General features: G+C 43.7%; 1 protein-coding gene across 1 annotated transcript in view; it reads right to left on the bottom strand.

The window, feature by feature from the left end:
• Positions 1 to 26,921, bottom strand: part of LOC133952349 (FRAS1-related extracellular matrix protein 2-like) — a 57,354-nt gene that overhangs the window by 15,366 nt on the left and 15,067 nt on the right. Inside the window, exons 3-6 of the mRNA XM_062386759.1 lie at positions 14,523 to 14,669; positions 10,109 to 10,339; positions 7,206 to 7,331; positions 5,998 to 6,249 (exon numbers count right to left, since the gene is read on the bottom strand). Coding sequence (XP_062242743.1) covers positions 5,998 to 6,249; positions 7,206 to 7,331; positions 10,109 to 10,339; positions 14,523 to 14,669 — 756 coding nt within the window. The remainder of the gene's footprint in view (positions 1 to 5,997; positions 6,250 to 7,205; positions 7,332 to 10,108; positions 10,340 to 14,522; positions 14,670 to 26,921) is intronic.

Genomic DNA, 26,921 nt, shown 5'->3' with positions numbered 1-26,921 from the left:
GCTGGGAAAATAAGCAGGTATCGAGCGAAAAGCAGCTGTTCGTGCATGTTACTGTAAAAAACGTCGGGACAGCTCGTGAACTTTACGGTCTTTTAATGCTGAACTGCTACATCGGAAGTTATGGCTCCGGTCGTGAGGAGAGAGACTGTCAGTCGCTGCACGGAGGTTGAGGAGAGGTGATTCTCAGCAGCAGCTCTGTACTGCAGTAGGTCTATATGTGTATTATATGGACATGTACTACAAATCCTCGTATATGTCTGAACACTGTGACGGACAGGTTGTGAGGACATTCTGGGAATGTGTCCTCTCACACTCTGGCCGACCCTCACTTTCTGTCACATTTAACATCTGAGTTACGCTTTAGTTTGAAGGTCATGGTTGGGATAAGGTTCATGTTTATCGAGGGCTCTCTCTATCATTTTAAAGGTCTCGACCTTCTGTGTAAAGAGCCCTGAGATAATATATATTATGATTTAAGGCTATACAAATAAAATGGTACTGGATTGAACGTGTATGGGTTCAGGATTTGGCCATTTACAATCTCTTAAAGCTGAGCTGCTGCAAGAATAAAAGTCTGATCATAATTCACGTCTCTGGTTTAAAAAGAAAAACTGTCAACATTTACAACAAGCTCGAGTAAAAAGTGGTTTTCAGCCGCAGCTCTGTGGTTTTGCATCTTTATTCAGTTGCAGGCTAGAATAGAATCATTTAAATGTTCTATTAGCAATGTAACACAAACCTTTTCCACAAGCTACTTTAATGTTTTTATTGACTTTTTCAATTCTTAACTCCTCTTGTTGTTTACCTCTTCCTTCATCATTGTGCCTTTTCTTGTTATTTGAACTTCATCTTTTTTTAATTGATTTTATTACGTTTTCTTTAGTTGTTTCTTGAATTATCTACATCTACATTGGAGAGTCTCCACATCCCCACCTTCCCTCATGTGATAAAGTCTCAAGATGAACCTTTAAAATCCCCATCGTGTCCCTTCTTCTGTTGAGTGGTTCACCTCTTCATAGAATTACCTCCACCAAGGGCCGACAGTCATATATGTCATATCTTGCAACGTTAAAGACGGGCCAAGAAAGAACTCATTACATTTTGGCGTAGGTCTGAACAAAGGGACGGATTCGTGCCAAACCTCAATGGGCTCTTTCCTGGCCCGTGTCTCAAGTTCCACTGAAATACACTCAAACAAACAAACAAACAAACTATTGGGGCCAAAACAACATAACCTCCTCTGTAATTAATCTCATGAGCACCAAGCAGGTGACAGACAATCCACCGGACGCGTGTCGTTTGAGGGCATTTGCTCTGTTTGGCCTCCTGGCTGTCTGCCCTTGTGTCTGAGTCAGAGCCTGTTACCATGCAAGGGTTCACACCATCCCCACCGAGATCCGCTCTCTGCTGAACAGACAACCAGCACAACCAGCAGGGCTCCACAGAGCAGCGAGCAGACAGAGATCCCTGACCACCTTCGCACCCGTGTGGACTGAGAATGTGCTTTAGCTGCAGGGTCGAGCTCAAGGCACCGAGGACTGAATCCTGCACGGATCTGCGTGACTGCCCTGTAAATATTCAAACCCTCCTCCATCTTGATGCTCTCAGGCGACATGTCGGTAACAGCTTCTTTACTTGTTTTCACAATCCAGCGATAGCATCTCGGGAGGTGATATGAGACGTGTTCGAGACGATAGAAACGTGTTATCGCTCAAAGGATCTCACATTTAACTCTGTCTGAGGAGGCGTGTCAAAACCGTGTCTCCCATGAATTATTTAGACTGTTGCAGGCGTCTCGGTGGTTTGGTTCATAATCATGCAAAACATTTTTGACACTTCTCATAATAATAAAAGAGGCTCTCTAAATTGGCGCTTTGCTCCGTTGCTGCATTGTAGAGCCGGATCTGCACCAAGAGTTTTCTCTCTTCGCCCGTAACCACATCCCTCCGAGTAGTTTTTTGCACAATCCTAACTATTCCTGTAAAAAGTATGAAAACAAAACTGCTTTGGTAATATTGAGTTTTGCAAACATTCGGTCCAGATCCTCTTATGTCTTCATCAATAGAAGTGTACTCATTAGATCACACTTCCACGGATCAATACAGGAGATTAACAACTGCATTCAAAGACCAAATAAATGGCAAAAGAATCTTTTGTTGCCCCGCGGACCCGATTGTGTGTCACATCGATTGCCAACAAATTTCCTCCACAGGCATAAACATCGGCTCCGTGCAGGAGACTGCTGGTGTTCACTGAAAACAAAGCTAATTTTAACTGTGCTCCTTATCTGCCGGGTGAAGGTGCGTTAATTAGTGAAGTTGAAAGAAGTTTCTTTTTTGTCAGAAAGAAGAAAAACACTCCTCCTCTTCCACGCCACTGGTCTTCACACCTGATTACTTCTTGAGGAAACTTATAAACAATCTTAATTTAGAAGCACGTTAATTGTCAGATTCGGATCCGAACCTTGACGGGAACAACGAGCTGCAGCTCCGACTGCACTCGTGTGGTTTCTTCCTCCTTTCTTCTGTCTGAGCCGCTTTGATACATTTGTGCCCCGTGGCTTCTAATTTCATCTCATTGTGCTGCCCTGGCTTGTTTTGAAAGGAAGTTGTCTACGTGACGCATTTCTGCTTGTATCAGTAATGTGTTTCTGAGAGGTAGGAACCGACAGGAGCTTTGGCCAGGCGGCGACTTCTTTGTCCCGTGTACAGGACCCGGTGGACGGCTACATGAGCGATGACAAGATGGATGTGGTGCACGCATTTACCCCCCCCACATATACTGGAGCGGAGTCGGAGGAAAGAAGTGAGAATTACTTACCTAAATTTAATCCCCAGCCAGGCTAGGTGCACTGAAAGGGGGAATGAATCTAATGCTGCCTTTCTGCTCCCGCAGACAGCAGATTGGTCTTGCTCTGCTTGCCTCAGAGCTATTTACCATCTATTTCACCTTCAGTGCTCAAGTCATTTCGTTATCACCTCCTTCAGGGGGAATATGAAGGTTTGACACTACCTTATTTCTCCCCACTCTTCGTGTCCATTAATTCAGCGGACGGGAGCAACCGAAACACCTCCAGCACCAAAATCCAAATTATACTGCGGAGGTGTTGCCGCACAAACTTTGCGTATTTTGTATTTTTAATGCACGTGTGAGTGTGTGTGTGTGTGTTCAGGCAATCAATCTGATGTCATGCACTTGTGTCTTTATAATAAGCAGCCAGCTTGTCAGACGATAGCTGCAGGCTCAGTTTCTCTCCGTGTCACACTTAACGTCTAAACAGCGAGAATCAGAGTTTGAGAAAAACAAGGAGCAAACACAGCGAGAGGATGTTTCCAGACACGGCGGCTGCGTTCTGCTCCCTGCACCCGGTGCAACCGCGTGAGTCAGAGCCGCTCGCTGAAAACCGATATGCACAAGAAGATTTTGATTGACACTCAGCCACGCTAACAAAGACCGAGGCAAAGAAAACATGATTACAGATAAAGCGTGAATAAACCCCGGGTGCAGACTGCAAACACTGGTTGTCAATGTGAAGCCTGTGATTCACCGAGCCTTCCTTTTCTCCTGTGTGTGTGTGATAATACACTAAGGACCTCTAATGTAGACGAGGGCCTGCCGCGAGGTGTTCAATCTTTAAAGCAAAAAATGTTCTTGGTGTATTTTTAAATTAATTGACTTTTTCAAAGCTACAGTCACAGTTTATAATAGCTGAGATACGACGGCACACTGGCTCATTGTGAAGCAGAGGCAATCATAAAATAAGAGTTTGAGCTTTAATGCACTAACATGAAAATGCTGTTTATTGCTTGAAGGGAAACTGTGCCCAACAAGAACAAAGTACACAGAGGACACTAGTTAAAGCATTAATGCTTTGCCTTTGACTTTCTAAAAGTACTTGTAAAGCAAACGTCTTATTCTGTGTAAGAATATTTAACTGCTTGTTTTTCCAACATATTTACATCTCATCTTAAGTTCAGGCTTCATCCAAACCTTAAATCAGTGTATTAGTGGGTTACTAGGTTAATTACAGAAAATAATATGAACGAGATTTCTTTTCGAGGTGGAACCGTTACTGACGGTAAGTGTTCTCAGATTTTCTCCTTCGTCTTTGGCAGTCGTGTCGTGACTAAGGCGAACCAACCAGGAAGGGAACGTGTCCAAACAGCAGATGACGAACCAAAACGCATCCCTGGAGATTTCTGGCACTGACGGTGCCAGCGGAGCTTTCCAAACTTCTCTGTTTTCGTCTCCACAGTGATAAGTATTCTAACTAAAATGCAGTAGAGTGAATGGAACCTTCGATGATTCAACAGTTTAATCCATGAATCAATGATATTTAGCTCTATATGGCAGAGAAGAGAAGTGCATGACCTGTTACAGCCTCTGTTTGAATTACCTCAGTGGCAAATCACTTAAATATGAACCTTGACTGCTGCTATGCATCCTATGAAAACCTGTGTGTCTGGGCAGCTGCTGCAGAGCAGGGCAGGTTTGGAGTAAACACCCGGGAGCACGAGGTCGAAAGGCCCCGCGCTCACACTCAGGTTACACCGGACGCTGCTACAGGCCAGAAACATTCCAAGCACGTAACCTCCTCCACTTCCACGAGCAGGTCAAACAAATCCACTTGAAGTGTGTCGGACTCTATTCCCAAATAACCTGTTACACAGACTGAAAACCGCTGCTGCAGGAGCCTCCGGCACAGGAGCTCTTTACCCATTAACCTGCGGCACATGGACGTGAACTTGATCGTGTTCAGAGGTGCTATGGAATATAGAGTAATATATTTATAGAGTATTTCCATGCTGCAAAAACACAGAGAATGTTCCTTCCCTCGTGGGATTATTTCAGAAACAGCAGGACTAACGTCACTGATAAAAAAAACAAAACACATTTCATTTATTTGAGCTTAGATTGTTATTAGCCAGCTGAATGAGCACTACACTGTGTTAATGATGTTTCTGTGCATTCTGGGACGTTTTCCACAGCAGGCGCAGCACTGAGAAAAAGGAGGGGACTCCTACCAGAGCAAACTGAGTCACTTGAGCAGGTGGAGAAGATTAAAAGAAATGCCAATGAAGTTCATTTACTTCAGCTACGTGCACACTACTCATTTCCCAAAAGTCTTGGTTTCCCGACGTCTTGAAATAGATAACAGGATACTAAATTGAATAGCGCATCTCCCCCCCCACCCCACCCCAACCCCCCAGTTATCTACTTCCAGCGCGTTTCGGTTCAATAAAAATAAATAAAAACATTTCCACTATCAGTTTCCACAGGTCCAGTGACGCCTGCCTGCGATCACACAGTCTCGACTTCACAGCGGTGCTTCCGGAGATAGTGAGAGCGATAGGGAACTGAGGAATGGCCGTCAGGTGTTGGGGAACAAAGAGGCGTCGGGAGAATATGGGAGACTATCAGCCCTCCAGTCTGAGCCTGCAGATATGAGATAAAGGCTTCGCCTCCGGGAGGGAGGCTCGCACACTCAGACGTTTTCTCCCCGAGACATTGGTAGACAAGCACAAACACACACACCGCACGAGAGAAACAAAAAGAAGAAGAAATTCAAACACACAGCGGAGATGCACACCGACATGTTTCCTGTCTGTCTGCCCACCTGTCTGTACCTGTCCCTGCGTCTCTCTCTCTCTCTGCATGGATCTATGCAGCTGAAGACGACGCCTGCACCAAACTTTCTCAAGTTTCATTTTCCTCTTCCGTCAGAGGGCTCATCCGTTACACATATTAAATATGAGGTTGCACAACAAACTGCAACACCTCAAACTAAAGCAGATAAAAGCCCAGGAAGCAAATTCATGCTTTTATTCAGAACTGAATTAACAATTAGAAATGAATGGAAAAGGTTCAAAAACGTGTCTCTTAAGGGCAGAAAGTGATTTACAACTCGAGGCATTTTATCTTCTTGTACTTGCACAGTACATTTCACTCTGTATCTTCTCCCACGTTGCACCTAAGACCTGTGAAACGCAAACCTACCGTCGTCTGCATCGGGGATGATTGTAATTGTGGCTTCGGGAAACTCGGAGCCCAGACGTCCTCCCATGGGCAGGCTGAGGCTGACGATGAAGCTCTCCTCCTCTTCGTACAGGGAGTCGTCGATGATCACCACCCGGCAGGACTTCTCCACCTCGCCTTTGTCGAAGCGCAGGATGCTGTGGTGGTCCTCGGGCCGGGAGATGTAGTCGGAGTAGGAGAGCACCTTGGTGGGGACGGTGCCCGTGGCCGAGACTGAGAAAAAACGGAATGACAGAAAGATGATCCCAAATGTGCCACATCAGAATATTCACATAACCAGACAGACAAATTGCACACATTGATATCTGTCCCATAGATATATCAGGTTAGAATAGTTTTTTACTGGGAAACTGGTAAAAAATGAAAGAAAAGGGTTTCTTGAAATGTTTAAAGACCAAATCCGCTCCAACAATTTAATTGGTTCTTTCTTGGTCTGTGTCCCATCCTCAAATTTCATGGAAATCAGTTCGGTAGTTTCGGCGCAATTCAGTTAAAAAACAAACAAATCAATGGAAAGAAGCAAGAATATAAGATCCTTGCAGAGGAGGTAAAAATCAACATAGAAATATGATTTTCTTTTTCCCTGATATTGTTTTTTTTTTTCAATTTACATGAACTACTTTAGTAGCCTGGAAAACACTTTCTTCTTGTCTTTCTGATTAATGGAAGAATACGTCTGTACAGCATCCGTTCCTTTTCAAATCTGCTTTAAGAAAAGAGCGACCTTCGCTTCCTGCTGCATTTCATCTTCCACAGAAACGTTTCATCCAACATGGATCTCGATGAGGTCGCTGTCTTTGCACTTCCATTTTTCAAGGTGATATCCGGTGACAATCAAGGCGGCGGTGAGACCAGCTTATGGTTCCTTTCATCTCATATCTGAGGCATCCATTAACTCGCCTCGCTTCCACCTCGGATGTGCTAGAAGCCTTTCAAACGCTGTGCAGTGCAAAACGAGCGTGAGAGCCATTAGCCGTTCTTCATTTTGACCATTTCCCTTTCCCCATCTGCTGCTCCGCCACGTGGTGGAGGGATGAGTGATAAGCATTCAGTCCAGATGAGGAGGAGGAGGTACAAGAACACGAGCCATTCCCCCGAGAGACACGCTCATATTTCTAGTCCAGGAGTTTGTCGTTGACATTTCCCCATTAGGCTTGTTCCCGTGTTACCTTGCTGAGTGTAGCAGATGACCATGAGCTCCTGAGTGACGTCCCCGCTGCGGCGCACTGGGACCAGCAGCTCGCCGATGTCCTCCTCGATGTTGTAAACAGCCGAGGGGAAGAACACCGTTGATTCTGCGGGGGGGGGGGGGGGGGGGGAGAAAACAAAATCAAACATCCACACACATGAGATCCTGATTGTGATATGAGGTGTTGTGTTATCAGAGCGGTGTACTTTTATTGTCGAGGCTTATCTCGACAACATCAAACCATGTGTGACATTATTTACATCAAAAAAGGCTCTAATGCACAGGTTTGCATTACAGCTCTGCAGATAGCGCCTCCGTCACGTTTTATCAAACCCCCCCCCCCGTCTGCTGTTTATTTATCTGCAGCAGATATTGCAGCTTAGAGTCGGCTTATGCAGTGTGACCCCCGGAGACGGGGCTGGTTATTGACCTGATCGACCTCATCTCAGGGGGAGAGCTGTCGGGAATCGTTCTGTAGAGGAGCTGCATTCAATTCAAATTCAGAGACGTCCCAGACAGAGAAGGTTTCCTCGAGGTTCAGAACATCATTATGTCTCCACCGTGTTATGATTCAGGGCAATATATATTGAAATCTACTGTGAGCTTTCACATTGAAGTGTACCGATTTTAAACGAGCACTCTGATAAATGATAAATGTGCTTCTCTCACGGGAAGTCAAAACTGAAGAAACACAAAGAGGAAGGTTTTGTATTTAAACGAGCATCTTGAAATAAAGTGTTTAATAAGAAAGAATTAAATAAAAGGTGTAAATTAAATTTTTCCTAACTGGACTTTACCCAGAATTTGTTTTTCACACACGCACAACACAGCGGGAGGCTCTCTGCACGGACACGTTCACAACAGCATCAAATCCTCCGGAGCAGCCGGGCGCAGCAGGCAGAGGCAGGAAGTTTTAACTCCGCCGTGGAGATCACGTGATTTTCTTGACAACACAAAGACGCCAGAAACTGTCTTGACACATTTGTCTGTGTCTTCCACGTGTGTTTGTCAACGCTTTTTCCCCGGGAGTTGTGTCTTTCATACCGCCATCAACCTCCCTCCCCCCATTTCCTGCTTTTTTATTGCTTGCTGGAAGATTGAATAGGCAAGTGTCATCATATAAGAGGCTGTACAATTATCTTTTAATCATCTAAATTTCTCTTTTCAGAGCACGCCATGTGAAGTTACTTTTTCTCCGACTCACGGATGTGATTGGCCGAGTGGCGTCACGTGGCCAATCAGTCTGTGTGTCTAGTTCCTGGTCTGCCAATTAGTGACCTCTGCTTCAGGGAATTAGAGGAAAATAACAAGGACAAAATTGACTGTGTCACACGCTCAGTTTCAGTTAAGAAGCCTGCTGTTGGTTGCCAGCATTAATTGAAGGAATAAAATATGAAGGTGTGTTTGCTCTATTTGGAAGCAGGAACACGTTGAAGCATTTTGTCTCTTTTACTGAGCGGGGCTTCTGGCAGCTCTCCATCTCTTTGTCTCCCTCTCTCACTCCGAGCTCGAGAGAGAATGAGGTCTCGTAGCATTTCAGCCATGAAATCCACAGAGCTTAGACAGAGGCCTTGTATCCTGCTCACTGAGCATCATGGTCACCCCCACATTAAAAAGGTGCTGCTGAGTCAAAAGGAAAACGACCTGCACCCTTTTCCTCCCAAGGACCATGCGGACAATCTGCTGTCGTCAATCCGAGCCACTTGAGTTCGTCTGAAATCATTTATTTTACAGCGTCTCTTTTTTATTTATTTTCTACAGTGGCCGCCCTCGGGCTCCATCATATTTCCTCTGCTCTCGGTGAGAAGTGAACAAGAAGTAAAATAATACATTTTCACGAGCCGTCAGCGTTTGTTTTGACCTTGAGAGGCCGAGACGCACGGAAAAAAAACTCTGCAAACCACAAACAGCACAATGACGCGGTGCAGAAGTACGGCTGCCGGAGTTCAAGGTGCGAGAGACGGAAATAGGATTTCACATCTCGTGGAGAGATAGCTGCCAGTTCTGTTGATTGCCCTCCAGAGACGGATGTTTTGTGAAACAAAGCTGCAACTTAACATTATAATTAGCATAAAGTGTTGCCAGCAAATTTCATCCTTTGCACCCAATGAAGCCCGATGGGATGAGGATAAGAAGCATCTCCCCTTTTTTATATTATGCAGCTCTGAATCTCAGCTCCACATTTTAAACGATGCTTCGATTTGCATCATAATCATTTCAAATGCAAGGGAGGTCATCCTCATCCCTTTGACCTTGTTTATCTATTCATGTGGCGAGAGCTTGTCCCTCTTTATTTTTTATCGAGCAATTTTCATAATCAACCTGGGCTCTTGGTGTTCAGTCTTCATGTGAATTGATATTGTGTTCAAATGACTCCCTGTTCTTCCCTCTTCTATCCGTCTTCCTGAGCAGCATTTCACAAGTCGACGCTCGAAAACATGAATACAGCCGAAATGAAAGTTTGAAGGCTTCCTGGCCCCTAACTGAGATCGCTGCTGTGAGAGAGAGATTTACCTTTAGACACTCTGCACTACTATTCATTCTTTCCCCGGAAAATGCATTGCCTTTTCTTTCCATTTATTGATTTTTCATGTTCTAACCCACAGAGAAGGGCATGTACTGTGTTATTTCACTGAAAATGTCCTGCTGTCAAACTCTATTATAGCTCTAAGACCCAAGAGTGTTGCATTGTTAAGCAACAACCCCCCCCCCCCTCCCTGCCAAAGAAAGGAAAAACGCAGGGTATATATACATTGCAGTATTTGCTTTAAGTTTAACCTACAAGAAATATATATATTCTCAGAAAAAACTTCCACTATTCCAATATTAAATACTAGAATTAGTCCACATTTGATTAAATCTCAATTAGTCTCTATTACTCACCATCATCAGGATCAAGGATCTCCACAGTCGCAGCCTCGGGGAACTCCAGGGCGGCCATCACCGGCTCGGAGAGGAGGATCTGGAAGGTCTCGGACACTTCGTACTCGCTGTCCGACAGGATGCGGACCCTCCAGGTGGCCGTGGTCTGACCCGGGTTGAACTGAACCTGTTTTTGAGACTTGCCCCGGAAATCTTTGTCCTTCTCTGCCGTGCCATCCTTTGTGCCGATACCTGAGGGAGGACATGGGGGGGAAATGGGTTGTTATCATAATCAGGTGGCATCTGCAGAGCCCAATAAATCAGGATTCACCTTTGTCCTTTTCTGGCACTGGCAACCTTATATATTAAAAAATTGTCTTTGACGTGTTGGATTCTATTATTCTCTGTAACCATGAATTGTGAATAGTGGTATGATATTATCAATAAATATGGTTAAAGGAGACATATTATCAGTTTTTCTTGGGTGGGTCTTAAAGAGGCAGGAGATAAAACCTGGACTCTTTGAAATAGGAGCCTACTCAGTGCATAAGGAAAGAGATGAGTCTTAAATCTTTCTCTAGTTATGACACAAATTGAAGTTATATACCTTAATTTGATGTCTCGATTAAGCTACTGTTTTTCAAAAGGAAGGTCCACACACTAGTTGGTGTAACTCCTCAATAGCTGCCTTTGTTCGGGATTCAGTTTCCCAGTGTTTGAAGCGACCATGGTGGGAATAAAGCCAATTATCCCTCACGTCAGCCTGGTTTCTGGAGAAGCGGATGGAGGGTGACTTGTGTTGTCTGACCTTCAGCATGTGAGCTGTTTGATGGAGCTTACAGCCACTATAGCAGTGATACTGGCAGGATTCCTGGGGAGAGGGAGCACTGAAGCCAGTGAAATGTCACAAAGCCTCTCCATTGTTTTTGCTAACTGGTCACACAACACACAGCAGGGGGTCTGGCAGTAGATATAAAGAACATGGCTACACACCCCATGTCCATGCAGCAGGCTGCCACAAATAAAAATACTTGGAATTAAGCGATAAAGGGAGCAGTGGCGTGACAGGAACTCATTTTTCTTCAGAAACACAAAGAAGAGAAAAACCTGAAATATCATCTCAAGTCAACCCACGAGATCTTCAAAAGACCTCAGATTAAGGAATGCATGAGTTTCGGGTTTTTTAAGAAAAATTGCAATTCTATTCTTTGATGGGAATAAAAAGTGGGCTTTGAAATGCAAGCACAGGCAGAAGGAAACGGCCCCGGCACAAATGTGCTGAGATAAAGTGGTCAAGCTCGGGAGGCTTGGAGCTTGGAAAATCAGCCGCCTTCAAAGAGCTGCTCAGTGAGTATGATTTCCTCCCAACTCCGTCTACTGAGCAGCGCTGGGATTGGATGGCCCGGATCACAGGGGCAACTCTGAGGCATTGTGGCAGGTGCGCTCTTTGTAGGATCCATGACCGGTGAAGCAGCATTCCACCAGTGGGCCCCTGTGTCCCTCAGGCTGGGTTTAGGGAAGAGGAACTATCCACTGGCCTGGGATCAGTCGTGATCTCATCGCAGCACTGAGGCAGATGGGTGGCTTGAAATGTCAGGCTGCTCTGGTGGCCTATTTATTCTGGTTAATCAAAATGGTTCTTTTGATGCCTAAAGCCTTGTTGCAGAAGGGGAAGGGGCAAACTCAAAATAATCACTGTGACAAAGTGTTGAAGGAAGCAAAACTTAGGGAGACAAAATATTGGTTGTTAGTTTTGTACATAAATATTAGTTTTTAGAAGGAGGTCTGATAAAAGTATATCTCCAAAATCATTCCCTCTTGGGTAATCATGATTCTAACTTTCTTTTTTGGAACTCCCTCGAAAACAAGATGATACATCTCATGATGATAGCTCCAGTTAGATAAGAGTGAGGGGTTAGATTTCTTGAGATTTAATAAGATTGTGTGTGATTCACTAAATTTGGCAAAAAGAAGGTTCCAAGTTGAATCCATATTTGGCCTGGGTCTTGTTTTGATGGGTTTCCTCCCACAGTCCAAAGACACACAGATTGGGGTTAGATTATTTGGAGACACTAATGTGAGTGTGAATGGATGTTATTCTGTGTATAGCGGCCCTGTGACACACTGGTGACCTTTCCAGGGTGAACCTGGCCTCTCGCCACATTGTCAAATAGACATTAATGGGATAGCCCAACAAAAACAGTTTTCTGTTCAATCTGCAAATGTTCAAATAAAAAAGAAGAAATATTTCCACAGCGAGAACCGAACAGATAGTGCATCAATGATCAAATATATTCAGCCTCTGTGCATAAACATGTATTTGCTTACTGTTCAAAAGAAATGCACGACATAAATGGTTCCACCACTCTGGCGTTTAGAGAGAGAAACTTTATCGCTGTGCTACTTCCGAGGCAGAATGTTCCCGCCTCGGAAGAAGAAAGCAGAATAACACTTTTCTTTGTGAGGTTTCCATCATGGAGGAGCCCATCACCCTCCCTCATTCATTATCAGCCCCTCGCCCCTTCATGCTGCCTCGATCGAAAGGAAACTGCCCTGAGGGAAAAAAAACGATCGTTTGGACTCAAAAGAACGCAACAGCGACTTTGGACATTTTGAAAAAGGCAGGCGGATTTTGTTTTCTGGGCACCGAACGTCGAGTGTAAATTCAAAGGAGCGCTCCTTTCATTTATAATGCAACCATTAATAAAATAGTAGCAATGCTGCAGAGAATCAAAACAAGAGATAATATTCAAGAGATATACTGTTTCTTGTTTAATATTAATTCGCAGAGCCATCACTGCGAGGTCGTCACACAGGAAAAATACTTTTCCATTTTCTTTTGTTCTTGCTCCTCATCAACATAAACAACAAAATAAAAGCATATTCCTGTTCTCAAAGTTGTTTACTTTTTACTGTTATCTGCAGCTACACCTGCCTGCAGAGCAATAGATGAAGATCTGCCTCTGGATGTGTATTTTCTTTTCACTGAGTAGATTCCCTGTGCAGTGTGAGGCGCTCTAAAGGTCAGCAGAATCTGCATATCACCTCAGAGATATTTCATTAGCCCGAAGCCCAGGGGCATATAGAGCTAGAGACGACAGTACAGTTTATATTCTATGGGATTTGACCTTTAAAATTGGTCCATTTTAATCACTCCTCATCTACATAGACGGAATAAATGAAAGCACTAAAAAAGGCCATTTGGGCCAGTAGTAAAAATTCCTTCCACCCATAAATGCTCGGCTAGTTTTTTTAACAGTACGAACAGGTATTGTTCATTTAGTTCCAGCCAGTAAACTGCCTCAGCTAACATTTTGAGTGGCGTCGTTCGGTGGCCACCAACCTCAGGCGACCTCTCTCCTGAGCACACGGACTCCCCGAGGGAATCGTCAGTGCTATTGTGTGATTGGAATGTAAACAATGGCCGAGAGGAGGGAGGGGTGAAGGGTCGCGACCTGTGTCACCCTGAAGGGTGTCTGGGCCATCCTTAGAATTGCGCCAAAATATATGAAGAGTGTGATGCATGTCGACGAGTCCTTGCTGCGGGGGGGGGTTCGTCGATCAATATGTCGGACCTCAGGCACCGAGATAAAAAGGACTGGAAAGAATTCCAAACAACATCTTCTGAGGAGGAGTTGGTTTTCATCCCCTTTGTTTGTTTCTTTATCTGAACATCAGCCATGAGGACACATGAAAAGAATCAACAGAGTCACTCAAGTGTGGTGTTTAGTTAAGAGCAAAGTTTAACACGTTACAACATCAACATATAAACATTGGTCTATATCCTACATTTTTTCATTGCAAAAGCTTTTTCGGGCAAGTTACCACTTATATACTCTGTTGATAGCCCCAGAAGCGACAATATCAGATCATCAGAGAACATTCCCCTGAAGGTCCCAGCAACCCGAGCAGAGCCGAGTAAATCCGCCTTTTACTTTCATGCATCTCATGCTTGAAAGGGGCTGCGCAATGTATTAAACTTGGATTCCTAACCCTCTCTTGGAATGTTTTAGAATCTTTTAAAATTAGTTTTCATAGAATATCTGCTTTTACTTTCTTTCTTTTTGGCTTTGACCCTTTAATTTTGATCCCATCTCAACCAGGCCACCCTGGCAGAAGAGCTTATGTATCTCAAATGGCATCTTCATGTTTAACTATGGGCTAAATAGAAACATTTTCAAACGTTTCATTTCTTCTTATTTATTTTTTATTTCAATTAAACTAGTATAATACTTTAATATATAACTCATTAAATATGTATTGCATTCATTCATTTACTATTTTTGTTGCAGATCAGAACCTAGATTAAAATCAACCTTTTTTCAGAAATCAAATCTAAATCTTTCATGCTCTCTAGTAGCTTTGAATAATGAACTGTGGCTCGCCTTGTAATGAATCAGTACTGTTATCGTAGTCAGAGGTTGTGTTCACTTACTAACGAATGAAGTTTCCCCCAGGTAGCCTCGCCGCCGCAGCACCACCTCCAGGAACTTGACCTCTTCATCCACCACGTAGCTCTGCTTCTCTAAAGAGATCCACGCCCAGTTCAGACGGAACTGCTGGTGCTTCAGCTTGTTGCCTCCTGCAGATAAAACACGATTAGAGGGAAGTCAACCTCTGATGTCTCGCCAGCACTCATCACACGGTTCAAAAAGAAAACAAAGACGAGAAGAGTCAAATGAAAAAATACCCCTTATTAGCACGATTTGGATACCTGCAGGACTTGACTTCACTCAGAGGGAGGGATGAGGGATGTGCTGCCCTTATGCAAAAGAAATAGGGTCCGTGCATTCTAATTGCTTCATTTCTAATTAAGATGAAAGGTGTCTGTTTCCTGTCTGAACTGGATTATTTTATCTTTTGCTTTTGAAGTTGGATTCAAAGGCTGGAGCTACAGTACTAGAGGGCATTACAGCTGCAATTTGACCATAAAGACTCAAAGCAGACACACACATACACACACACAAACAGGAATCACACGAAATGTGTAACGATGTGCGCGCAGTGACTAATTCATAAATCAATCCTCACTTTTGCGTTGCAGTTTCTTGCATACCGGCTAGCAGTCTGAATCATATTTCCCTCGTGAGAAAAGAAAGTTCAAGACAGAAAATAACCCCCGAGGCTGTGAAAGAAAGGCTGGAGGAGGACGATCGACCTTGGCGAGAACTTGACGGTGAGTCAGATAATCCGCACAGCACCGAGACATTTACACATAAGCTTCTGGACATCTTCTCTGAATATGTAGCTGCAGGTGGTCCAAGATAACATGTGAGGAAGTGAGGCTTGGACCCGGCAATGACCAGCATCTCTTGAAAGAAAGGTCGAGTCAGTCGAATGAGGCACAGCAGCAGGACACATCCCTGAGTCTGCTGAGCATCAATAACCCAATGTCCAAGGGGACCAATCCAGGCAGAACATCTGATCTCAAACCCCCCCACCGGGCACAGACTGCTACAAAGAAGAAGATGCAAGGACACGGACCACAATTGAAGTGGCCAAAGTCGAGCTACAAAGATGAGTGGGCAAAAGTCAATACAGAGCAAAGTGAAGTTCTGGGGGGGGGGGGGGGGGGGGGGGGGGGGGCTCAGCAGATTCGAAAAGCTGGAAAAGACTGAGTGACCTGATGTACAGCTAGGCAGAAGAAAAGTTTGATGAAAGGAAAATGAAGTGAGGAAGAAATAAACATCGCCCCCTGTGAAGTATGGAAAGCAACATGAAGCTGAACATCTTGTTAGGGACAGAAGGGTCTTGAAGAAAGAGAGGAGGGCGGCAGGAGAGAGAGAGCGGGTATCATCCTTCAAAAAGATATAAAAGCTTTCCTGGCAACACAGCAGAGGACAAAAAAACTTCACACACAAAAGGGAGAGGAGGGCACAAACATCTTTTTACTAGGAAGCTTTTAGATGTTTGAAAAGACTTCTCAAAAGGAAGAAAAGACAGGATTTCTTTAAAATGTGGATGAGGGAGGTTTACGACGACCTGAAAGTAACACACCAATGATGAGAGGCAGGAGCGGAGTCATACCTCCAGATGTGCCAGCCATCCTTCAACCAGAGCACTGCAGATATCCTGAGATGGCTCTAGGAACTACCGAAGGTGGTATTGGAGAGATAAACTATTGTGAAGGCCTGGGGGGAAACTAACCCAGAAGAAAAAAGAGGCCTCATACATTGATCCTGTCGGCAAAAATCAGTCTCTTTAATGTGGTTGGAAAGATCTTCCTTCCATCCAGAACTTTAACACTTCTTCATAATAACATCAGAGATCTCAAACCTGGTTTTTAGCTCTGTTGCTAAAATTAAGAGCTGTGTGCAGTCCGATTTGCGGCACTATTTACCATGTGGATGCTAGCGCTATTGTCCATAAAGTTGTTACTGTCCATGCAGACATTAAGACCTACAGCTACAGTTCTGATTGCACTGTACCTGCATGCATGGAGCTCGGAAGACTTCTCTCAAAGCCTTTAGTCTGTGAGCCTGTCGCCTGAAATCTATTGTGCATGACAGCAATGTTTGTGTTGAATGAATTTTGAGAAATGTTGCACAGAAAGTAAAACATAATTCCCATTAATTTGGATCCACTCCAACATTGTATTGGTTCTTTCCTGGCACGTACCAGATCCCTCCAGTAGTAGCACAATCCTGCTAACAGAAAGACAACTAAAACGAAAACACAAACTCCTGGGCGATTGTAACCGAACGTTATTTGCAGAATGATGTTACACTGTGCTGCTTTGCTTGCTAAAAACACACAAGCAAGATGGGGCTCCAGATTCCAACTGCTAAAAAAGGCAGGAAGAGAACAGCACGTCTTCTTCTTCTTCGACCTAACCAACGCTTTTGGCTCCATCAAACACTTCCTCCTCCAGACAGCCTTTCATTTCTTCCATGTGCCAACAACCATGACTACCTCGAGTGCTAATTATTGTTGGGGATAGTTACAACATGTCTTGGGAGCTTGAGTGGTTCTTAAAAAAAAATCTGCATGCATCCACCACACTGCACTTAGAAAGTTGTCGCCTGCTGCTGGGAAGGATGTTGAGATCCAGATGACTGCCATTAAACATCTGGCGCTCGTGAAAGTGGTGAAATAACAGTGAAATTGCCAGAAGGGTGCAGGTGCTTTGTTCCGTGCTTTTAGAGTCGCTGCTGTCGCTTGTGTTAGGCATGACTCAGAGGCTTGTACGCCCCCCCCCCCCCCCCGGTTGTTAAGGTCAGTAAGTCTGTCACGTCCATCCAGCCAATCCTGTGTCCATTTCCTTCCTCAACGGTAACGCTGACACATTCACCACGTGTATTTTGTTAAGTGTGAGGGTGCATGCATTTATGAGTTTGCGTGACTGTGTGTGCGTGCATGTGAAATGTTCTCTGCACCTGTTCAGGACTCTTCCCTTCGGTGTAATAGTGTGAATAGATCCTCACACAGAGTAAAATCGGGCCCTAGTGCAACTCGTGTTGATGCCTTTTGACAAAATGTTGCCATATCTGAGATAAAAAGACAAAATGTGCAGCACAATGAAGACGATCAGCAGATCAATTGAATTGTTTAGCTGGGGACATGGAGGACTTTACGTTGGGAAGACCAATAATTTTAAAAAATGCTTAAGAAATATACCTTTCCTTAATTTATCTTTATTGCAAAAGTGAATTCTGTATAACCTGGTGAAACCGATAAAAGGTACAAATCTACTATTGATCAAAACGTCTAGCTGGAATCTGTTTCCTCCATTAGTGCTCTTTTCTTTATTCCAAAGCCGTTTCTACCGATGCCAAAGTACATCAAGTGTAAAATATTTTGTTTGGTGTTTTGCCAAAAATCGCACCACTTACAGTATGGAAATATCGTAAAGTGAAAGCACTGAATAAATCACAAGCTCAGCAGGAGAGGAAAGGTTTACGGCATTAGGTTTGATATAGTGAAATAACAAACAAGCCTGATCTCTGCTGAACCCTTTGGAAAGCAGAGATTAACCTAATAAGATGGATGAAGAACAAACATTTCAAGGTAAAAACTTTTTTTGGCACAGCACAGCACTTTCCAAGTAGCAAACACTGCACATTTATAATTGGACTCGATAAACTTTCTAATTGTTGTATTTATTAAATAGCTACTTTGTCTGTAGCTTGTATATATCTCGACAACCGTTCATTTGATCAGCTTCACACTTTGCGTGTCTATTGTTCGGAAACGTGTTATATTTAGGACACACGATACATTAAATATTAATAACCAGACCTCTGACGGCAACGACAAACTGATTCTCCGGTTTGTTCTTCTGCATACTGAGCCAAGTTTCACCGAACTCTGAATAAACAGGCTAACAGCTGTTTGGAGGCCAGCAGTCGGTCGTTACTCGCCGCAGCTCAATTACTGCAGGTTCAGAAAGAAAGAAGGAAACCGAGGAAGACACCTGATTCCTCACAGGCAGGTTTGGAACAGGCACTGCAGCGGCTTTATCCGTTGGTAATGGAGACTCTGAAAAAGGTCTGAAGTGATGATTATAATAAGTTATACATTCTTGGGGTCTAAACCACAGTGTAGGATTTTTGTTCGCTTCCTGTGTGTTCCACATCAATCATCCGGGGACAGGTGACCTGTATATGACAGGACCTCCCCACTCCATTTGGATTAAAGCCAGCCGCTTGGCACGTATGCCACCGGTTAACACGCCATGTGTGATCTCTGAGTCGTGAAGGAGCCTGTCCTCCACTGAGGTAAAGGCAACAGAGACGCTCTGTGCAATATATAGGACTTCACACGTTGGCACGCACTTTGTAGGAGTTATAGCAAAGCAGATACACTTGATCTCAAGGATAATTTTTGAAAATTAACCAAATAGATCATAAGCATCTCGGGCAGAGACGGTTCCAGGATTGTTTATTGGTAGAATTTATCTTGAGTGCCTCTTGTGTTTTTAACTAATAACAGTAAAAGGTGACTTTGTAATATTCTTCTTATGGCAGAGAGGAAACAGCCCATGCATTAAACTAAGCCTCAGAGGCTGCTGTGCTTTTCAAGATGAATCACGTCAAACACCTGTTTGTCTTCAGCAGTACCCAAACAAAAAAAAAAGGTGGCTCTATCAATTATTTATTTTTCATATCCGGCAAGAGTGTGTCCCCAAACCTGACGCTTTCAGACATCAGGAAGAAAAAGGAAAAAAATCCATTTCACAGTTTACACAACAAGACATATAGTCCCCGCATCACTTGAGTAAATATTGAGTTCTGAGGCCGTAAAGTCGCGTTAAAGCTGTAGCGGTGCGTTCAGAGGGCTGAGGAGAGGAGGTGCTCAGTTCCAGAGGACCACTTCACTCCCCCAGATTTCTTTCTAATTAAGATAAGCAGGGGTTGGAGTATAAGTCCACTTCAAAGAGGCCCCAAGGAAAACACCAGAGTTAATCTTTAACCAGCCCTCGGAGCACTGAGAAAGAATTTAGTGAACAATATCAGTGTCTCTCATGTGCCGGTCTGTGCAGATACATATATTAAACAGTGAAATCATCATATTCCTCATAACAGGAACCTGGACTTCATGTTTTTATATTTCTTAATATATCTTTATTACTAAATCTTTGTCATAGTCTCATAATAAAAGGAGTCTTACAAAGTCCAACTCTAATCTTCTTCAGCCCTTCACAGATTTACCCTGTAGCGTCGGTCTCCAGCTCGGGCCGCTGCAGTTTCAACCACTTGACCGTAACCAGCCTCGTCCATTAACCTTTTCACACACAAACCCATGTTCCAGTTCACGTAGCAAAACACCCAGTTCCCTCCGCTCGCATACTGGATGTGTGATGACGGACAGAAAGCTTTTGAGAGAGGCCAAGAAATGTGAGGGGCCGAACCGTGCCAACTTGGTGCCCCTGTCTCCTCCCTGCATACATGTTGCAGACAGCCCTTATTTGGTCACTGCCGAGCGTTGTGGGGCCACGGTGCCCCATGGACCCTCATCCGTTCATTCAGCCGGGCCGACAGACAGGCGGTCCTTTGCCCGCAGAGCCGGCAGCGCACTGATTAGTCAGGATAATTATGGACCCGCCAGTGAAGCCTGTTCGATGGGCACAATGCAGCTAAAAATACTGAATGATCTTATACTGCACCTGGACTTTGTGCTAAGAGTTTCCGAACTGAAACATTATAATGTCACGTAAACGCTAAAGATAGATGGATAGAGATGTACAGCTGTGCACCGGAGCAGTGACGTGCTCACACTCCAGAGATTCTAGTACAATGTGAAATGACACAAAATCCATTCAGATGCTTTAAAACAGAGCAAACAAGAGGACGCAAGCAAGGGAAGGTTTCTAAATGAATGTTGTTTAATAATAAAGGCATGAAATGTGAACCGTAAGTGAGTCATGTAACTTTATTGAGAAATCCTAGTTAAATCAATTATTTAAATCTGTATTAGACTTTAATTTAATGAATGCAATTTATCTATCAATCAAGCGACCAACCAAGGAATTAACCAAACAAACAAGCAAACAAACAAACAAACAACTAACAAAGTATACAGTATATCATTAGCGCTACACTACACAGATATACAGTTGAAGGCGACTGGAGACCTACACTGCAATACACTCTGCTCTGAGAAACAAGCAGGATAGAAATAATAAAAGAGGAGAAACAATACTTAAAATAAACATAAGCATCTGACAACAGAGGAAGAAAATCCCTCCTGCCAAAAGACTGTGAGCCTATTTTAGGTGTGGTTATTTTTGAGAGCTGATTTTTTTACAGCAGCTTAGTAAACTGTGGTAATTCTTTTAAACATTAACTTACTACTTATAAAATCTCATTAATGAGTTTTAAAATAATTAAGCTTTCAAAAAACTTGAAACATATGAACTACGCCAACATAAAAACTGCCTGGTCAACAGAAACAAGCCCTTTCTGCCTGGATTTAACATATTTCATCTCGTTTAGATTTTCATTTCTGCAGTGCAGCAGGTTTTTGGACCACTGGGGTGCTAGTAAATGCTTTCCATTCCACAATGAGCACAACAACCAGTTAGAACAAGCTGTATGTTTTGTAAATATTACACATTACACCCCTTTCATTGTCTTCCAACTGCATGTGTCACATGACTAGTCTGGTCCAATCCTGATCCAGGGATCACGCCTGGAGTTACAGGCTATGGTTTAATTAGCTCTAGATGGATAATAACCCTGAGATAGCAAACCCCCTGAGCACATCCATGCCAGCAGCAGTGTGGGAACATTTTGGTTGTGAACCGTACCATGAATCTGGAGAATCATTACACCACTAATGTACAGACAGCTCAAGCAAAGATTCAGTTTTGATTTTGTCGTTGAACGGGGGAGAGCTCTATCATTCTGTCCTGTTAATTGACTTCATTGTCTAAATGCCTAAAATCGATGATTTGCAGGAACACTGTTTTAAAATGAAAACTCTCCCCCGGTGGGAAACTGCTCATTTGCACTTCCCATGCGTCATTTGTTTACGTGCACGGAGATATTTAATAATGCGGGTGATGAAAATGCCGGATAGGGAGTTTTTGTATCTGCACTGGGAGCCACAAAGTCTGATGAGGCAGATTTAAGAGCCCCAGTTAAGCCAATTCTTTAAAAATAACTACACTGCTCGGCAAATCTCCAAAGTCTTTACCAAACAACCGGCTTTGATCTCAGACTTGAGCGGCTGAAGCAAAAGATGGTTATTGTATTTTTTCTGTTTAGCCAGCATTTTGATCGTCACCACATATTACTGCCAGAATGCTTAACATTTAAAATGATATGGTTGTATGACTAGACAGAAGACGACTCCTGTGATATGAGATAATCCTCCGTTCTTTTGATCTGGGGCGAAATGGCAATCCAATTCCTCCCATTTCCCGAAATCAACCAAAATATCCCTTTAAGGAAAAGATAAGGATTCATTTCTGTGATGAACTAAGATAATTCTCCGTCATCACAACTCTGTTACATGAGCAGTCTTTTAAGCTTCATAATGTACCAGAGCATACTGGCATACTTTTCACCTCTCCAATTAAGGGAAAAGGAGGATATGATAATCCTGTTGAAGGAAAGAACGCACATAGCAGAGCAGAGAGCGCGAGAGAGCGATATGGTCTAATCACCCTAAGCCTTGTATCAGGGGCTACGAGTGGGGAGTTGGCCGCGGCTAGAAAGATTTAGAACTGTTGAGATTTCACAGGCACTGAAGCCCCTTCTCTTTACCGGGGGGTGCAGCCGCTTTAAATCTGGTCGCTCGGCAGGATCCACTCTGGCTGCTGTCGCCTCAGCATCCGCTCTGACGCAGTGGTCGTTCTGAGGAGATATTTGAGGGTTAGAAAGAAAAGGCCAAAGGCTCCTCCAGACAAAAGTGCTGGGTCAGAGTGCCACGCCGGGCTTAGAGCCGGGGGAAGGCTTTGCTCGCAGCAGGTGAAGTTCTGTGAGATTAACATCTGAACCACAACTATAGAAGTGATTTAACCGTGTGCACTTTCCAAATGTGGAGCACAATGGCTGGAATTGCTTTTGTCCCAAACTTTCAACGACCACATCATGAGCACATTTCCTCGAATGGCCTTGGAAGGTGTCTGGATATTTACCTCCTGTTCACATCCATGGGAACATATTGACTTATTCTGTTTTAGGGAAGAGCAAACTCTCTTTAGGCTTTTTTTGGATCCTATTTTCACCACTTCAACGGAGCGGAAATAAGTCCAGTGATTACATTTTCCCCTTCGTTCAGTCTTACACACGCAAAAAACCGACACACTGACAAATAACTTCCCTAATGCATCCCTAACCGGCATCCACAGAAAGGCATTCAAGGTAAAACACTCAACCCTCGCAGTCTTTGATTTAAAGGTCTTTATGAATCAGAAGAAGTCCTTCAACATGACAGTCAGTGAGAAACCTTTTATTAGGCAAAGAGGAAAATAACCTTCTTTGCATTCGTGCACGCTCCGTCTCTAATTCCAAATGTGCAGCACAAGGTTGTTGTGCCTGACTTTCCTCCAGGGTCACAGAGGGAAGGAGCCCCGGGAGAGCGGGTCCTGTGTGGCAGGAATTCCCAGAGCTCTTAAAATCGTGGATGGGGGATCCTTTATTTGTCGCCCAGAGAAGAGGAAATACTGTACAATGTGATTGTTAGGAGAGGTCACTCCTGTCCTGCGAGTCCGCTTCACGCTCCACTGTCCTTTCACACTGACACAAATGATGTCATTAGTCACCTCCTACACAAAACCCTCACAAACCCCAGAAGCACTTTGCCTGCAGCGTTTTTAAAGTTGACGAGGACCAATCGAAATCAATTTGTTGAAGAAATATGAATCGTGTGAAAAAACTACTCAATACAGTGGATCTTTGCCGGGGTCGATATTTCTCAGTGTCTAGAAATGACACATACCTGCATTCAAACAAGCATAGTACTATTATTCTCGCCTGGAAACATGAGTTGAAACAGAATCTGTCCCAACACCTGAGGATCAGCGAGCGGCCAACTCCGGATGCACAACTCTGCAGAGGATTCACAGGTTTGCCGAGTCTCACCCGGGGGCACAGGGTGTCCCTGCCAAGCGCCTGAGGTCAGGACTTCTCCCTGATCATGGCTACATCATTAGTGCGGGAGCTCTTCAGAGGTTGCTGGGCACAAGTTATTCTAAAGCAGTTCTTCCCCCCTAAAGTTATTAACAAGATTCAGAAAGACCGATTCTTTTTTCCTCTTCAACATTTACCAAATATGGTGCAATCTGGTGAAATCTGAATCCGAAAAAAAAAAAATGTTTTTCTGACCTTGCTTCGAGGGAAGACGAGCACTGCACCTGAAAACTGAGCAGATGAAACGTCAAATGTTCTCATATCTCAGCGCGGGGAAATAACCAAATCAATTAACCGACCTTGAGTTTGGGAACAGGTTCTGAAGAGGTATATAAAAGTGGTGTCAGGGGGGTTTGCTCGTCTCGATTGTGAAGGTGAGGTCAGACAAAGTCCCCCTTGATTGCCCTTGAATAGCATTCCTGTCCGTCAAAGAGGATGCAGCCCCGAGTGTCTTAATTAACTGTCAGCCACACGGTTTAGAGAGCAGAAGCCCCCCCCCCCAGCTCTCAATAGCAGAGGAAATAACAACAAAGGCCTGCATTAGCAGCTGCAGGGCTTTTTTTCGGCGCCCGCACATAAAGTTAAATGTGGATTTAAAAGAAAGTTAAGAAACAAGTTTCTCCCTCAATACCCGACAGTACCGGTATGAACAGTTTGGATATTCAAGCCAAAAGTTACTCCAGTAACTTTGGCAATCTTATGTGAACCTCTGGAAAAAGATAAGTGAGGTGTATGAGGTCAAACCTGCACCATAACCCTAAACACAAACCCTAATCAAGGTCTAGGTCATTTTTACATTACATTACATCACATTTCATTTAGCTGACTCTTTTATCCAAAGCGACTTACAATAAGTGCATTCAACCCCGAGGGTACAGACCCAGTACGACAAGAATCAAGAAAGTCCAATTTCTTCAAAATAAAGCAAAACTACAAAGTGCTAAAAGTAAGTGCCATTTAAGTGCTACTAAAGTGCTAGTTTCAAAAGTTGTTAGTATATATATATATATATATATTTAATTTTTTTTATTCAAGGTATAGTCGGAAGAGGTGTGTTTTTAGTTTTTGGTGGAAGATGTGTAAACTTTCAGATGTCCGGATGTCGATGGGGAGCTCATTCCACCATTTAGGAGTCATTTAAATTCACTAGATCCAGGTTTGATTGGAATCAGCAACGTACACAAACTCACCTAAATGTGCCTGATATTTTTCATCAAGATCCATGAAAAGACATAAACTGCCCTCTCTAGCAATATTAAAGAAATGTTGAAAATGGTCTTGATCTACACCAAAGCTAACTGGGTACCTCCTTGACCTTTACCAAACCCTTTCACCGAGTTTCAAGGAAATCCACTCTGTTGTTTTTATGTAATCTTGCTCACAAACCAACCAACAACCCAACAGGAGTGAAAACAAAACCTCCTTGGCCGAGACAAAGAGCTCCTCTCAGAGGGATACCACGCCACACTCCATTTGAGACGCCGTGTGAGATTAACACACATTTTCCCTGTCATGTTAGACACTGACTCGAGACGTGAGATCATGGAGACAAAGATCTGTCCCATTGTTGAAACAGCATGTATTAAATGTACGTCCACTCTCCACTGCTGCTGCTGCCGGTGACCGATTAGAAAGAGAACAGAGGTATCGAACTAACAAGAGGAAACAAGGGAAGGTGTGAAAATGTGGGAGAAAACAAACCAACCCAAGGATGCAGGATGAATGGGCCTGACAAAGGGAGGGGGCTGTGCTTTTTCATGACCCCTGAACACACTGTGTTTGCTCTCTTGTCAGACCGAATAATGGCGGACTGTTTGCTGAAAGCAGCAGTGTGAGGCCATAGAATATAAAACCCCATCCGAGTCCCACGGACTCATGAGCTCCATACTAATAGACCCAGTTGTTTGTTGGGGCTGTTCTCTGGGCTGGTTTCACTTCCAACAACATGTTTCTTCTGCATTTCACAGTTGTTACTCGCAAATCCTCACATGAGAGAAAAATGCTTCCCTGAAAAGCTGAAATGGTAATTCCTAAATAAGTGTTAAACGACTCCTGCTCCTTTGTTTACCACTGGTGAAAAGGAGCCCTTCGCCTAGAACTGTGCGAGCCTGCATGTAACAGATAAGCATGCAAGTGTGCGCTCATGAAAGGAGTGGAAGGATTTAGTGTTGTTATTGTCTCCCCCCCTTGTAGTACTGGACTGAAGATTTGTCTGCGCAGAGGAACAAACCCTGGTTTTCAAAAATATGCACAGGTACGCTGAAAGAAGATTGCTTTTGATGTTGCTTTGGCAAATTTCATTGAGACTCTCAGACGGCAAATTGGAATCAATGCACAAAGAGGGTTTTTTTAGGGGGGGGGGGGTTGTGAATGTTAAAACAGAAACTAATTCAAAGAACTTTAGCTGAGAAAGTTGGAGACTGGTTGTTGCAAAGTCATGAATGTGTTGGCCATGCAAACATCATATAAAATCCTGTTTACAGTCACCACACTGGATAACATGCAGATTTAAAGTCATGGCTTTATGCTCTTTATCCATTTACTCTCGCCTTATTTCCATGTAGTATTATTTTCAATCCAATCAGCTAAATCCATCTCTTTTTGAAATACTGCAATGCAGTTTATTGGAGTTTAAGTCTTCAAAGAAATTACTTTTGCACAGTAAATCAAGGTTAACCCACAAAAAACATTATTTTCAGTACGATGGGCAAAGGTTTGGCAGCTCCTTCAGATTCTACACTAAACTATGCTGATGCAATGGTCCAATGGAAAAAACAACCTTATACATTTAACTTAGTGATGTAATGAAGCATTTGTATGTAAGTATGTACATTATCCTGCACATAATTCATTTAGGTTGGATGTGTAACACCTAGAATAACACAAGAGGATCAATACTATGCTTCCTATATGAGAACAGACCACCAGGGACGACTTCACGCTCTGGCTGTAAACCAGGTCTCCCTCCGGGGACGCTGGAGTAATGACTGAAAAATGAGGATCAGCTCAGGTCATGAGGCTTAAAACCTCCCAGGAAGAGCAGGTTGTTTACCTCAGAGTCCAGGAGGCCACGCTTGTGTCTGTCATTCAGGTAAGCAGGTTGCACAGGGATCAATGTTTAAAGATGATGTCAGCATGAGGGAACAGCCATGCTCACTGGTTCGACACAAGTTACGACCACAGGGAGGATAGTTCCAACACAACCAAACAACCCAACGCTTTGAAAAATTACCAGCAGATCAAAAGTGTCAGAAACG

This window comes from Platichthys flesus, chromosome 4 (genome assembly GCF_949316205.1).
Source record: "Platichthys flesus chromosome 4, fPlaFle2.1, whole genome shotgun sequence".
In the NCBI taxonomy this organism is placed as follows: domain Eukaryota; kingdom Metazoa; phylum Chordata; class Actinopteri; order Pleuronectiformes; family Pleuronectidae; genus Platichthys; species Platichthys flesus.
This window is presented reverse-complemented; position numbering and strand designations above follow the sequence as displayed.